The 15,785-nt window shown below is 35.1% G+C and overlaps 1 protein-coding gene across 3 annotated transcripts in view; it reads left to right on the top strand.

Annotated features, from left to right (window-relative positions):
• dlgap4b (discs, large (Drosophila) homolog-associated protein 4b) overlaps positions 1-13,242 on the top strand; it is a 175,731-nt gene extending 162,489 nt beyond the window's left edge. For all 3 annotated transcript variants that reach the window (XM_052129831.1, XM_052129834.1, XM_052129835.1), the window contains 3 exons: positions 902-993; positions 2,466-2,621; positions 4,452-13,242. In XM_052129831.1, the coding sequence (XP_051985791.1) occupies positions 902-993; positions 2,466-2,621; positions 4,452-4,670 (467 nt within the window). In that variant the 3' untranslated portion in view covers positions 4,671-13,242. The remainder of the gene's footprint in view (positions 1-901; positions 994-2,465; positions 2,622-4,451) is intronic.
• Positions 13,243-15,785: the final 2,543 nt, after the last annotated feature.

Below are 15,785 nucleotides of genomic sequence, written 5' to 3'. Positions count from 1 at the left end.
TATAATAATGATTTCTGAGTTTTCACAGCAAAAAAATAAAGAAATACTGCAAATTGCATTGCGAAATTTTGGAAAATCTGCAGAAAAATTTTGGGTTGCAAAAATCTGGAAAAAGTGCCACGAAATCCTGGTGGGACTGTTGTATTAATGGTATATTATATTATAAAAATATTTATAATAATAATCAGATTATTATTATTTTTTTCATTAATTACAAACCGAAACCTGAACTTATAATTGACGCACAAGCAGTTGTAATAATAATAATAATAATAATAATAATTGCAATTATTAATAAACAATAATAATAATAATACTAATGAATATATAATATACAATTTATCTTTTTTTGCATTACAAATCCAAACCTGTCCCTAACCCAAAGTTAAACTTTATATATAGATGATGATAATAATAATAATTATTATTATTTATTTTCTAACAATAATAATACTAATAAAGCTATTTCATACTGTTCTGAAGGGAACTAACAAATTAAATGCTAAATGCAGGTTTTCTGCTAATATTAGCAATTTTTTCAATTATCTGTATATGTCTTAATTGGAAGCAGATCATATATTAAACCACATACACTTCTGATGCCATTTAATGTGATTTATTACACTAATCCACCAATTTTAGACCCTTGAGATTTAATTGTGGGCAGAGCTACCCAACGTAACATAAAAAGTTGAACTCTAGAAGTGAAATTCATTACAATGTGTTCGGATGTGAACATACACACTTGTGTGTGTATTTCAATAGTAAATTCATGAATTATCCTTTTTTTGATTTCTTGTGGTGAATGAAAAAAACCTCATTAAGTTCATTTGAAGTGTTCTGAATGTTCCAAGCTTTCTACCATTTCACATAATCACTGTGTTTATCTCTCTGTCTGTAGTGTTGGGCAAGGTGCGTAGTGCAGTGGGCAGTGCTCAACTCTTGATGTCCCAGAAATTTCAGCAATTCAGAGGACTGTGTGAACAAAACCTGGTTAGTAATGAGTTCTCTCACTCAGACACGCACAGACAGACATGCACAGGCACACAGACATGGACACACGCACGGACACGCACAGAGGCTCGGACAGACGCACTGACGCACAGACGCAGACAGACAGACACGAACAGACGCACACTGACACGCACACAGACACTGACACATACACAGACATTGACACACAGACACTGATACACACACAGACAGACACACAGACATTGACACACACCGACACTGACACACACAGACGGACAGACGCACACAGACACTGATACACACATAGACATTGACACAGACAGACAGACAGACAGACACACACAGACACTGACACACACACAGACATTGACACACAGACATTGATACACAGACACTGATACACACACAGACAGACACACAGACATTGACACACACCGACACTGACACACAGAGATGGACAGACGCACACAGCCACTGATACACACAGACATTGACACAGACAGACAGACACACACAGACACTGACACACACACACAGACATTGACACACAGACACTGATACACACACAGACACTGACGGACAGACGCACACAGACACTGATACACACACAGACATTGACACAGACAGACAGACAGACACACACAGACACTGATACACACACAGACATTGACACACACAGACAGACAGACAGACAGACACACAGACACTGATACACACACAGACAGACAGACACACAGACAGACAGACAGACACGGACAGACGCACACAGACACTGATACACACAGACAGTGATACAGACACAGATACACACATACACTGATACAGACACTGATACACACACAGACATTGACACACGCAGACAGATGCACACAGACACTGATACACACACAGACAGACAGACACACGCAGACAGACACACACAGACAGACACACACGCAGACAGACACGGACAGACACACACGCTGACTCACACGCAGACAGACACTGACAGACAGACACACAGACACTGATACACACTCACAGACAGACACCCACACACAGACATGTTTATCTAGCTCTAAACGGGGAGATCTCACTTTCAGATTTGTTACCAAACACAAACACTTCCAGCATAACAGAACACGCACTAGAGATGGATGTTGTGTCTGCATGAAATTAGCATGATGGGAACGCCACTTGTGTGACAAACAAGTAAAAATAACAGTTTTCATTAGCGTCAGATTAAATATGACATCTTTCAGCCAGCGAAACCGTGTTTCATTGACGGCTTCTTAGAATTGGTAAACAGTGATTACAAAGAGCTGATAATTGCAGAACTGCCATGAACACCACATATCTCTCCTGCAGTTAATCCGAATGAATGTAACTATTGAATCCTGGAGATGTATCGCCCTCTTCTGGACAAATGAACTGACATTTTAGAAGTGTTGCTATTTGGGGTAGATGTAATGGTTTTTAATAATATTCTCTCTCTCCTGCTGTCTGTATAGAATGTGAACGCAAACCCGAGACCCACAGCTCAAGATCTGGCGGGGTTTTGGGATCTTCTGCAGCTCACAATAGAAGATATCAGCCTCAAGTTTGACGAACTTTATCATCTTAAATCTAATGACTGGAAACTAGATGGAGACTCACCTGAGAAGAAGGTGCAAACACATCATGCACATATGCACTGATGTAGAGTTTGTACTTTTAATGAGAAACGTTTTTTGAATACTTAAAAAGCATTTCAAGCATTATAGCAATAAATATCAGTCAGGACTGAAGATGCATTAGTGTGATGGAATGCACTTTCATACTTGAACAGAAAGTGTCAATATATAGGCGCTCTCACACATGCATATATGCAGAATACAGTGGCAAGATAAAGTATGTGAACCCTTTGGAATTACCTGCATTTATGTATAAATGTGTCTTAAATCTGGTTTAATCTTCATCTAAGTTGCAATAGTAAACTAACATAAACTAATAACACACAAATTATTGTATTGTTCTTTACATATTGAATGCATCCTTTAAAAATTCACAGTGAAGTTTTAAAAAAGTATGTGAACCCTTAGGCTAATGATGTCATTAAAGGCTAATTAGAGTCAGGCATTGGCAAACCTGGCATCCAATTAAAGAAACACGATTGGAGGTGTGTGTTAGAGCTACTTTGACTTATAAAAAGCACTCAAACATTTTGAGTTTGCTATTCACAAGAAGCATCTGCTGACGTGGACCATTCCTCACAACCAAGAGATCTCAGAAGACCTACGATCAAGAATTGTTGCTTTGCATGAAGCTGGAAAGGGTTACAAAGTTATCTGGAAGAGTTTAGATGTTCATCTGTCCACAGTTAGACAAACTGTCTATAAATGGAGATGATTTAGTACTATAGGTGCTCTCACTAGAAGTGGCCGTCCAGCCAAGATGACTCAAAGGGCACACCACAGCATGCTCAATGAGGTAAACAAGAACCCAAGCGTGACAGATAAAGACTTGAAGGAATCATTGGAACTGGTTAACATCTCTGTTCATGAGTCTACTATACAGATAACATTAAACAGGTATGGTGTCCATGGCAGGACATCATGAAGGAAGACGCTGCTTTCCAATAAAAACCTTGCTGTGCTCCTGAAGATTGCTGAAGATCACCTTGACACTCCACAACGCTACTGGGAAATGTTTTGTGGACTGATGAAACTATGGTTGAATTGTTTGGAAATAACTTGCAGCACTATGTATGGTGTAAATAGACACCGCATACCAACATAAAAACATCCCAGTGGTGAAGTACGGTGGAGGGAGCTTCATGATTTGGGGCTGCTTTGCTGCTTTGGGCCTGGACCACTTGCCATCATCAGGTAAAATTTAATTCCCAAGTTTATCAAGATATCCTACAGGATAATGTCGGGGTGTCTGTGCACCAGCTGGAGCTCAGTAGAAGTTACAGTAGGTGATGCAGCAGGACAATGACCCTAAACATCGAAGTTAATCCACTACAGAAAATCCACCTTTTGAATTCTCCCAGTCAGAGCTCAGACCTTAACCCAATAGAGATGCTGTGGAATGACCTGAAGAGAGCCGTTCACACCAGACATCCCGCTGGAGCAGTTCTGTAAGGAAGAATGGTCCAAAATTTCTTCTGAATGTTGTGCAGGTCTAATCCACAGCTACCGGAAACACTTGGATCAGTTATTAAATACAAGGGTTCACTTACTTTTTCCACAGCACTATGAATGTTTAATGGGATGTGTTCAATAAAGACATGAAAGATTATAATTGTTTGTGTGTTGTTATCTGAAGCACATTGTGTTTGTCTGTACTTGTGACTGATGAAGATGAGATCACATCTTATGACCAATTAATGCAGAAAACCAGCTGATTCCAAAGGGTTCACATACTTTTACTTGTCACTGTACAAACAACAAATGAAAATATCCTCCCTTAGAATCACATTCACTAATAATGTGTCTCTTTTCAACGGTGTTCAGGAGAACCAGAAACCGGCTCCACCCGTACCCAAGAAACCTGCCAAGAGTAAACCGGCTCTGAGTCGCGAGAAGAGCAACGACACGGTCGACAAACAGAGACAGGAAGCTCGCAAGAGACTCATGGCTGCCAAGAGAGCTCAATCCGTCAAACAAAACTCCACAACGGAGAGCACAGACAACATCGAGATCTACGTACCCGAAGCTCAGACGCGACTCTGAGGAAGAGAGATCGTAAAGGAAGCAGAAAGATGCTCAAGGGCTCGGTCATTACACACTACACCTGCTCCAATATGACACGCTGCTTTTGTCTTTTGGCGGCAACATTTAATAAAGCGTTAAGAGAGAGGGTGATTCAAAATCCAGTGCAAACGGGACTCAGCGGGAACGCCACTTTTTAATAGACTGCCAAGGAAAACCTCACAAAGACTCTTTTAGCTGCAGTCATGAATTAATATTATTATAATTAACATTGAGGACTGCTCTTGATAATGATATTGTGTCCTAAATTATATTTAATGCTAATATTTTGGATAAGAACTCCTCTAACATCTAAACGAATAGAAACGCTCATCTGTCCATCATCAATCAACGAAAGTCTTCCTATTAAACACTGCGAAACATTTATTGATCGGTATTTTTGTCGTGTAAATATCTACACATCCTTAAAACAAGATGCACTTGCTTGACAGAGATAAAGTCCAATTTCACAAAATATTTTGAGCTCTTTTGGCAAATGTCTTTTTGTTGTTTTATGCACAAACTTCACTTCATTGTGTTCGATTTATACTTAAAATAACTTTCCAAGTTTACTCTCAATTAACAGCATTTATGACTCCTTTAAACTCGTTCCTGCTTTGATTAAAAAAGGAAATATTCACGAATAAATGAAGATAAATCCATAAATGTTCAAATACACCATTTCAAAAGCAGAGCCATAAACAATGTGTGTAAACATGATTGTTTTGTGTGTGCGCTAACATCACGGGCTAATCTTATCTGTGTAAACTACTCACTACATTTCAGAAACATCTAAGAAATTTTATTTTACTAATTTTGTTCTTTTAAAAAGATCCTGTGCTTTTCTATTATATAATTTTATTTATGTAGTACACAAAAAAAATAAAAATAAAATAAATTTACAAACTTCAATTTCACGACAAATTTTCTTCAAAGTGAATTGAGGAATCTTTAACATAAAAAAAGCTAAATATTGTAACAAAGTTGTATTAATTTAATTGTATTAAAGAGTACGCAATTCAATTTGATGGCAGTTTGTTATGAAATTTAAAATGCGTTTAAATTGGGGGGGGGGGGCCTTTTTTGTAAAAACTTTCCTGAACATATGACTCCTATGAACCGCTTCTTTTGAGTCTACAGTATGAAACATACAGAGCAACTAGTGTAATCTGATTCCCGAACAAATGACTCTTATGAACCGGTTCTTTTGGATCTACATCACGAAACATACAGCGTGACCAGTGTAGTCCGATTCCCGAACAAAGGACTCTTATGAACCGGTTCTTTTGGATCTACAGCACGAAACATACAGCGTGACCAGTGTAGTCCGATTCCCGAACAAATGACTCTTATGAACCGATTCTTTTGAATCTACAGTATGAAACATACAGAGCAACTAGTGTAATCTGATTCCCGAACAAATGACTCTTATGAACCGGTTCTTTTGGATCTACAGCACGAAACATACAGCGTGACCAGTGTAGTCCGATTCCCGAACAAAGGACTCTTATGAACCGGTTCTTTTGGATCTACAGCACGAAACATACAGCGTGACCAGTGTAGTCCGATTCCCGAACAAATGACTCTTATGAACCGATTCTTTTGAATCTACAGTATGAATCATACAGAGCAACTAGTGTAATCTGATTCCCGAACAAATGACTCTTATGAACTGGTTCTTTTGGATCTACAGCAGGAAACATACAGCGTGACCAGTGTAGACCGATTCCCGAACAAATGACTCTTATGAACCGATTCGTTTGAATCTACAGTATGAAACATACAGAGCAACTAGTGTAATCTGATTCCCGAACAAATGACTCTTATGAACCGGTTCTTTTGAATCTATAGCACGAATTATACAGCGTGACCAATGTAGTCCGATTCCCGAACAAATGACACTTACGAACCGGTTCTTTTGAATCGCGAAACATACAGCGTGACCAATGTAGTCTGATTCCCGAACAAATGACTCTTATGAACCAGTTCTTTTGAATCTACAGTATGAAACATACAGAGCAACTAGTGTAGTCTGATTCCCGAACAAATGACTCTTATGAACCGGTTCTTTTGGATCTACAGCACGAAACATACAGCGTGACCAATGTAGTCCGATTCCCGAACAAATGACTCTTATGAACCGATTCTTTTGAATCTACAGTATGAAACATACAGCGTCACCAATGTAGTCCGATTACCGAACAAATGACTCTTATGAACCGGTTCTTTTGTTTTTCACACTTAATCATGTTAACACATATAATGTTTAGGTCTTGTGGCAATACTTTGGAAACGTTTACTTTAATCCTGATTTTTCCCTTTTATTTGTGTTTTTATTAATGAAAGATGACACATAGAAATGTTTGTGGTAATTAATATTATGCCACAAATGCTGTTGATTGATCTTAACTTGTGTTGAACCCGCAATATTCATTTCAAACAACAGAAATCCCTTCATTCTAAACTTCTACATATATTGTTTTTATCTCACACCGTTTTACATTTTGTCAAGTAAATTTATCCGGTTTTAAAGAATTATGTTTTTACGGGAAAATGAGACACAAATACAGATTTTTGGCCATTTAATGTTTGATTTCTGCTCAGTTTGATCTCTTTTTTTTTTCAGCCAGTGATGCTATAAAATCCCTCATTTTCAGTGTATTGACAGAGATTAACTGGAAAAGAAAGCAACACTATGAGCTGTTGTTTGATAAATACACATTCTGTTGTGTAAGAGGTCAGATAGCGTGTGCTCTTCCATTTCCTGTCACCTGTTACAAGTCAAGCGTTGTCGTATGTTGAATGAAATAGTCGTACTTCAGTCATGTCTCCAGCTCAGGTCCTGATTTCTCACCGAACTCTTCCAGTCCTCAAAAGCTCTTCAGTCATGTCTTTCACCCTAATATTCCAGAATATTCCACATATTCCTGCTTTAAGGAATAAAGACCCTAATATAATATTTTATTCAATGAAGTGCCTATTAATCATCCCTGTGGGTAACGTTAGTACCTTTGTATCAATATCAAAATAATAGAAGAAAATCAATAATAATATAATAATCTCTAAAACGTCGAGCGAACTTTTGTGGTCAATTTGGATACTACAATAACTTTAGTAATAAGAAGAATATTCTTCTATCCATTTTCATAATTTATAGATTTTCTGTAATCAGTTGCTTCTTAACAAAACCGCACCAATCTTAACACGCACCTCTTGCCAACGTTTTGCTCATTTTGTAGGTAAAATATTCGTTTAAATTGTCCATTTGATTAATCCAGCTTTAATCCTTGTGCAACCTTTGGGACATTTTAGTCTATAAATGTTTAGTTTTTTTGTTTATTTTAGCTGTGTTGATGCTAACGGCATACATTTAGCCAACGGTGTGTATTTTGGGGGGAATTGTGATATTTCAACCTCAGTTCCTATAATACATCTATAACACACTGTGCACACAGAATAGTCACACTCGGGACCTTCAGGACAGAAATATCCCCATTGAAACCCATTAAAACTGCAATATTTGATCCCAGTGACATTAAAGCATCAAATCATGAATTCTATTATATTATGATTTCATTCTAGAGCCCTGACTTCAACATTTTAATTTTTTATATTTTCCACCAGATGGCGCCATTTCACTCATGTTTAGCCTGTGGAGCAAATACAAGCTTTTCCCCTATTTTTTCTGTTTGCTGTATTATAGAACACTGCAGGACACCTGGTGTGTGTGTGTGTGTGTGTGTGTGTGTGTGTGTGTGTGTGTGTGTGTGTGTGTGTGTGTGTGTGTGAGCGTGTATTTATCACTTTGTGGGTACCAAATGTCCCCATAAGGATGGTAAAACCCGAAATTTTTGACCTTGTGGGGACATTTTGTCGGTCCCCATGAGGAAAACAGCTTATAAATCATACTAAATTATGTTTTTTGAAAAATGTAAAAATGCAGAAAGTTTTCTGTGAGGGTTAGGTTTAGGGGTAGGGTTAGGTTTAGAGGATGGAATCTATAGTTTATACAGTATAAAAGTCATTATGTCTATGGAAAGTCCTCATAATGATAGGTAGACCAACGTGTGTGTGTGTGTGTGTGTGTGTGTGTGTGTGTGTAACTGGCATTTAAAGGGTTAAAATCCTGAAAATAAATGAATATTTGGTAGTTATGATCAGGACTGTTGTTGGTTAAAAAAAATGTACTAATTGAATGTGGAAAATAATAGTAATATATAATATTTTATGGCAGTGTTTTGATATGGGCATTTTTGTTCCCCAAGATCCTGAGTGTGAGGTTTTTTTTTTATCCGACACTGCACAAAAATAATAATGCATCAAAATGAATGTTGTTGCTAATTTTTGACATATCTCGGACTGTGATGACCCACAAAATAAAATTCCCCTGAGCATTTAGTATATAGAAAATAATGATTTTATTTTTCCCCCATAAAAACAACAGTGGCATTATATAAACAAACGAGCATTTAAAGGGTTAAAATCCTGAAAATGAAGGAATATTTGGTAGTTATCAGGACTGATGTTGGTTAAAATGTCATTGAAAGTGGAAAATAATATTGTGGATATTTTTGTCCTCTAGGGACCTCCTGAGTAACTTTAAGTTGACGCACAAGGTTTAATTATTTAGAAAATATTTTTGAGGCAAAAATAGACCCGATACCCACTTATCTTTCTGTGCATTTTCACAGCTGAAGTCACAAGCACAGTCCCAACATTCATTTCAAAAACACATTTTATGCCCTCAAATCTTGTGCGAGTTTATTATGGATGTTTTGTCAAATATAAAAGGCACATGGGGTTTATTCTAAACATGGAAAAACAACTACAAATCTTGCTGTGCTTGAAGGGTATTTTGAGCTAAAAGGAAGACATCATCTTCATCTACATATTATAATATATTATAATTTTTACATTTTATAATAGGATCAATTCTGTTGCCTTTTAACCATTTTGTAGCATGTAGCTGACTTTGCATATAAGTCTCAACCCATCTGTCATTATACATTTACTGCACATGTCCACTGATTTTGCCCTGTCATCATATACACATTTATGATTTGTCATCAGCAGATATTTTAAACCAGTGAAACCACATTGAAGTGACCGAATTACATGAGCCATGAAGACGGCACATAATCTGCCCCCTTCACCCGCTGCAGTGATTGGCTGCTAATGTGTGTTTTGTGTTGGTCTGATCACTGATGGTGTGAATTGGACATTTCAGTTCTCAGCCGTTCCCTGTTGTTCTGTCCATTATGGGGTGATTGGACCATTAACAGATGCTTCATGCATTCACAGTCCTCTCATAATCATTCAGGAGTGGTTCACATGTCTGCGAGCTCAGACCAGTTCCACCATCTGTCGGCAGGATAATGGACCTGGAAAAAGGAGCGTCAATTTGAATTGTTAAATCAGTAGATTCAGTTTATTGGACTTTAGACGAGAGTTTTGTTTCACACAGTAGGAAAATACATTTTGGGAAACTCGAGAACATGTCCGAGTCATATTTTCTACACAAAAACCAAAAGAAAGAAACTATATTTGAATGCATTTTGCGTAAAGATTTTTGGCATTGTAGCATTATTTGCACACATTTCTGCACATTCCCCCCAAACTATCACAACAGCATTCAAAACATTATTTTAGTCTATTTTTAAGATTTACACATTTTCAATTTCATAACTGAATTCCATCTAAATGAATTGTGTAATGTGTAACTACATTTTATTAATTAAACTTAAAATATTTAGCCATTTTATTTAACTAAAGATTACTTTTGATGAATATTTTTATGAAATTAAAATGTGTAAATAAATGAAAATAATTAAGTATATTTTTTAATGCGTTTTATGGGGATGCAGAACAATTGCAGTTGTATTTATAAATCAAGGTAGTATTTGTTGTTCTACCCTTTAATTTATACTTATTTAATAAAAAAACTCAAATTGAAGTGAAATGTCCAGATGTATTACAGTAATGAAGATTTGGGGAATATTTGTAAAATCTTGAATAATACACTTTTATTTATTTTTCTTTTGATTTTGGGGGAAATCTGACCGGGACATGCTGTTTTTCCCCATTTAAGATTAACAATCATAAAATTCAAATATTGTCATTTTGAAGTTCCTGTATTATAATCATGAGTGTTGTTCACATGTTCACATGTTATACAGCGGTCAGTGAATTATTGGCCGCAATCCGCAGATTATCAGTGTTGACCGAATAGGGTTTCAGTTACGGGTGATGGTGAATTTGGTCGAGTGACGTGGTAAAGTGGCACAAATGCCCATAAAAACTGCATTTTTCTTGTCCGATTCATTAAGGTACTCAAAACGATTTAAATGTATTAAATTCAATAGTGCAGCAACACCAAAGTCTGCAAAAATGTACAAAATCAGTCAAAAGTTTGGACGCACTTAATTATTTTTTTTTGCTTAAGCGGCTGAAATTAGATTGTAAGTCAAATTAATATTTTTCTACAAATGAATTCCTTGACAAAATTCAATTGTTAGCATCATTTGAATGATATTAAATAAAAGTAAATATTAATTTTATATATATATATAATTATATTATTTAACCCTCAGAGAACCAGCATAGCAGAATTTTTAAGTAATTAAACAATAGCTTTTTATTATTATTAAAATGGTATCACTTTACCACAACTACTATTTTTGGTGGGAAAATGTTGCACATTGAATGTTACAGATTGTTAGTCACGTAAAATTCGCTTCAAAGCTAAATATGCTCAAAAATCATCATTTTTATAACCAGTGGATTGTAAAAACACATTCAAGGAGAAAAACATGAAAATGTTGATAAATATAATGTATATGTGTATATATATCACAAAATAAAGGGTTATTTCATAATTATTCTAATTTCTCATATTCTAATTATTCATAATTTTATTCTAAAATTTGGAAAATAGTAACATTTAACCCTGTAAATCCTGACATATGAAAGAATTCAGAAAATTTTAAAAAATACTTTGTTTTTATTACCATAAGACAAACAAAAAAAAATCATAAAAACTGAAATGCTTGCACAATTGTTATTTTTTTTAATGTATTATATTTGATACTTTAGGCTTTAAATGTCATTATGGTGAGATGATATTATAACAGCTTGTAATGTAAAATAATGAGATCTTTATAATGACAGAGCCGGTGGAATATATGAAAATAAACAGAAATATTAGTTAACACTTTAAATATTTCTTATAACATGTATCTTTCCAAAGCTCTGAGATTTGTTTGGTGGTGTGCATGACTGTAACGTAACGATGATTGAGAGATATGCATCGAAACACTGTTGTATCATATTTGATATATTAATTTCAAAGGGTTTTTTCAATAAAATAATATGCAAAATTTTAACCAAGCACAAGTTGCTTTTATTCATCAAATACTCATTATAAAATATCAGTAACAATATAATCATTACTGTCACTTTTACTTTATTAAAATAAGCTGTAATTTATCCCAACATAAGAGACACTTTTCATTTTAAATAGATCGATTTAAACATTGAAACCACTTTTTCCACAATTAACCACCAGATGGTGCCATAAACATGTGAAACTTACAAACCAGAGAGTGAAACACGAGCCGTCAAACGCTGTACATCAGATCTGATACAGTGTTATAGGGTTCAGAATGAGTATGTGTGTCCAAACTTTTGACTTTCAATCACTCTATGCATTTCATATTTCATTTAATTAATATTGATGAAAACCTATTCATTGAGAAATGATTATATTAGTTGTTTAAATGTCTTATAATTGTCTGTCCTTTTCACTTTTAATGTTGGCGTTCCATAAGTCTCAGTGTTTTGACATTTCATCATTCAACTGTTCAAGAGCTGGTATGACATGAAAACAACTCTTTATCGTTACGTTCCTGGTCATTTCCTCCTGTTGCTTAAATGTCTGTGGGCTTCCCTTAAGACAGCGGCACACACAGACCTGTTGTATATGACGGAGAGTGTGTGTGCTTCAACAAAGGAACATGTATCTTTATTTTAAGACTCCGACTGCTGGAAGGACAAATGATGTTTGGAGCATTTAAGAGACACCTCTGCCTCTCTGTTCATGCTGCTTGAATTCTAGATGAACTGATTTATACATTGTTAAGTGACTGACCCGCAGCACAATATTACAGCGAATGGTCAGGATGAAACCCAGGAACCCTCTTCTCATCTGGGACAAAAAGAAACTGGATTTGCTCGGGCATCAGTGCCACCCGTCCCTGCCGACATCGGCCTGACACGACTCAAAAAACTCTCTCTCTACCCTCTCTTCCTTCAGATGTGTTTTAGTATAGATTTTTTGGGGAGTCGTCAAAGAATAATATCTAAATGCAAAGGTTTGTAGCAACAAGAATTAAGATGATTATTATTATTATTATAACAAAGATTGATAATCAATATTTTATGAAATAAGCACATATTTTACTGACTAGGATTTGTTCATTATCTCTAATGCTATATGACGTTTAGGCTGTATGTTTGTCAGGGTCTTTTGTTTAGTAAGAAATACAGTAAATCTGAGTTAAGGTCAAATGTGTTTTTGACTCCTCCTTCTTTCCTAACATTATTCATTATGAACTGAATGAAAAGAATATTAATGCATATGAAAGCGGGAGATTTGCCACATTATATATCTGATCTCCATGCAAACAAACACTGAAACATTTCTGACCCGTTTCATTCAATAGTCCTTATTATTCTGATAATATTGAAGTTTCACTTTGTTATTGAGAAACTGTTTATTATTCAGAAACATCAGGGTCCATTTCAAAATGAATCATTTCAATTAGAATAACTTTATTTACAAATACTATCATTTCTCCTGATTCAGGAGCTGATGATGATGATGATGATGATACAATATCAACACAATAAATAAGATGGAATAGTAAATAAATGATATTTAAATATTTCACCTGTAATATAAATGACATATTAAATATTCAGATATCAGATATTGGATTATGTAAGAAGATAATATCAGATTATAGATGAATCGCTTGTGTTTTATTCTTGGCATAAAAGTGTGTTAAATTAATAAATGTAAATGGATTTCAGAATTATTTGTGGAATTGCAAAACGGAAACTTAAATGCAATTTATAGAAATGCACATGCAAACTTTAGTAAACGATGGGTTGTAAAATAGACTTTATGAGGGATTTAGAAACATCGTTGTACTTTACAAAAGAAATATATATTAATAACGAAATGTATGAGTGTGTATGGAAGCCCATTTTTGCCACATAGAGAAAAAAGATTGTGAGATACATAGTCATAATTCTGAGATCACTTTCTATCTCATATCTCTGACTTTTATCTCATAATTTACTATCTCATAATTATTACTTTTATCTAAAATAACGACTGAATATAATTATTTTGAATTCATTTCAGCATAATTACTTTTTATCTCATAATTATGATTTATAAATCTGATTTAGCATCTCAAACTTTTGACTTAGTATCTCATAATTATGAATTAGCATCTGAAACTTTGTACTTTTCATAATTGACTTAATCTCATAATTCAAGTCAAATTATATTTTAGCATTTTATTTTTTTTAGGTTTTTGGTCCAACAATTACGACCACTGTCAGAATTGAGTAGAAGACCATTTCTAGCCATCCAATTTTTTATATTCTTTATACACTCTGCTTACTTGGAGAAATGGGAAATTTCATCAGGTTTTGAAAAATTATATAGTTGTGTATCGTCCAATTCCACAATTCCTGATAATGTCTCCCAGGGGAAGCATATATAAGGAGAAAAGCAGAGGCCCTAAAACTGATCCCTGTGGCACTCCGTACTTAACTTTAGTTTGATCTGACAATTCCTCATTTACACAGACAAAGTAGCAGTCAGATAAATAGGACCTGAACCATGCTAATGCCTGTTCACAAATGCCAAGATAATTCTCCAGCCCGCTTAAGAGAATGTCGTGATCTATTGTGTCGAGCACTAAGATCTTAAAGCACTAGAAGTGAAATGCAGCCGCGATCAGAAGAAAAGAGCAAGACATTTGTAACTCTGATAATGCAGTCTCTGTACTACGATGGGGCCTAAATCCTGACTTAAATTCTTCATATATAAATTTTTTTTGTAAAAATGAACAGTTGGGATGACACTATCTTTTCTAGTATTTTTGATATAAATTGGAGATTTGAGATCAGTCTATATTTAGCCAACTCTCCAGGATCAAGCTGTGGTTTCTTGATAAGCGGTTTAACAACTGCTATCTTATATTTTCTTGGGACATGCCTTAAGGATAATGAGGAGTTCATAAAATTAAGAAGAGGTTCTGAGATTACAGGAAACACTTCTTTTAATAGCTTGGTCAGTATTGAATCTAACATGCATGTTGTTGATTTTGACGTTATGGTACGATTGTTTGGCTCTTCCTGTCCTATGTGCGAAGGATTGAAGATGCTTTTGGGGAATAATATGAGACATTGTCTTCAGAGGTGCTATTGCAGATGGTTGCATAACTCCACTTTTGTATCTGATGATTTAAATTTTATCAGTAAAGAAATTCATAAAGTCATTACTCTTGTGCTGCGATGGAATATCTGGTTTAATAGAAACACTATTATTCCATGCACCACGGAAGACCTCTAATGTTTTACTCTTCCACTTTGCTCCATTTTTTGAGATGCTCTCTTGAGACACTCATGAGTGTGTTATTGTACCAGGGTGCAGGGCTTTTCTCTTTAATTTACATTCATTAAAGGGGGGCGACACTATCGAGAGTGCTAGAGAAGACTGTATCTATATTTTCTGTGATTACAATGAGTTATTCTACAATTTTGTGTGATTACTAAGTATTTGAGTCAAATCTGGAAGGTTATTAGTGAATCGTTAGTGGTCAAAAGACTAGCTCTACCCAAATGATGAGGCCTATTTATCTCATAAATATGACTTAGCATCTCAAACTTTTGACTCAGTATTTCACAATTGACTTTCTCATAATTATGACTTTTTTATCAAATAATTTAGAATTTCTATTATAATTTAGATTTTTTTATATGTCAAAAATTTGACTTATCTCATAATTTTAAACTTAACAT

The sequence above is a fragment of the Xyrauchen texanus genome, chromosome 7 (genome assembly GCF_025860055.1).
Source record: "Xyrauchen texanus isolate HMW12.3.18 chromosome 7, RBS_HiC_50CHRs, whole genome shotgun sequence".
Taxonomy (NCBI): Eukaryota; Metazoa; Chordata; class Actinopteri; order Cypriniformes; family Catostomidae; genus Xyrauchen; species Xyrauchen texanus.
Note: the sequence above shows the minus strand (reverse complement) of the source record. Positions and strands in the feature narration are given on the sequence as shown.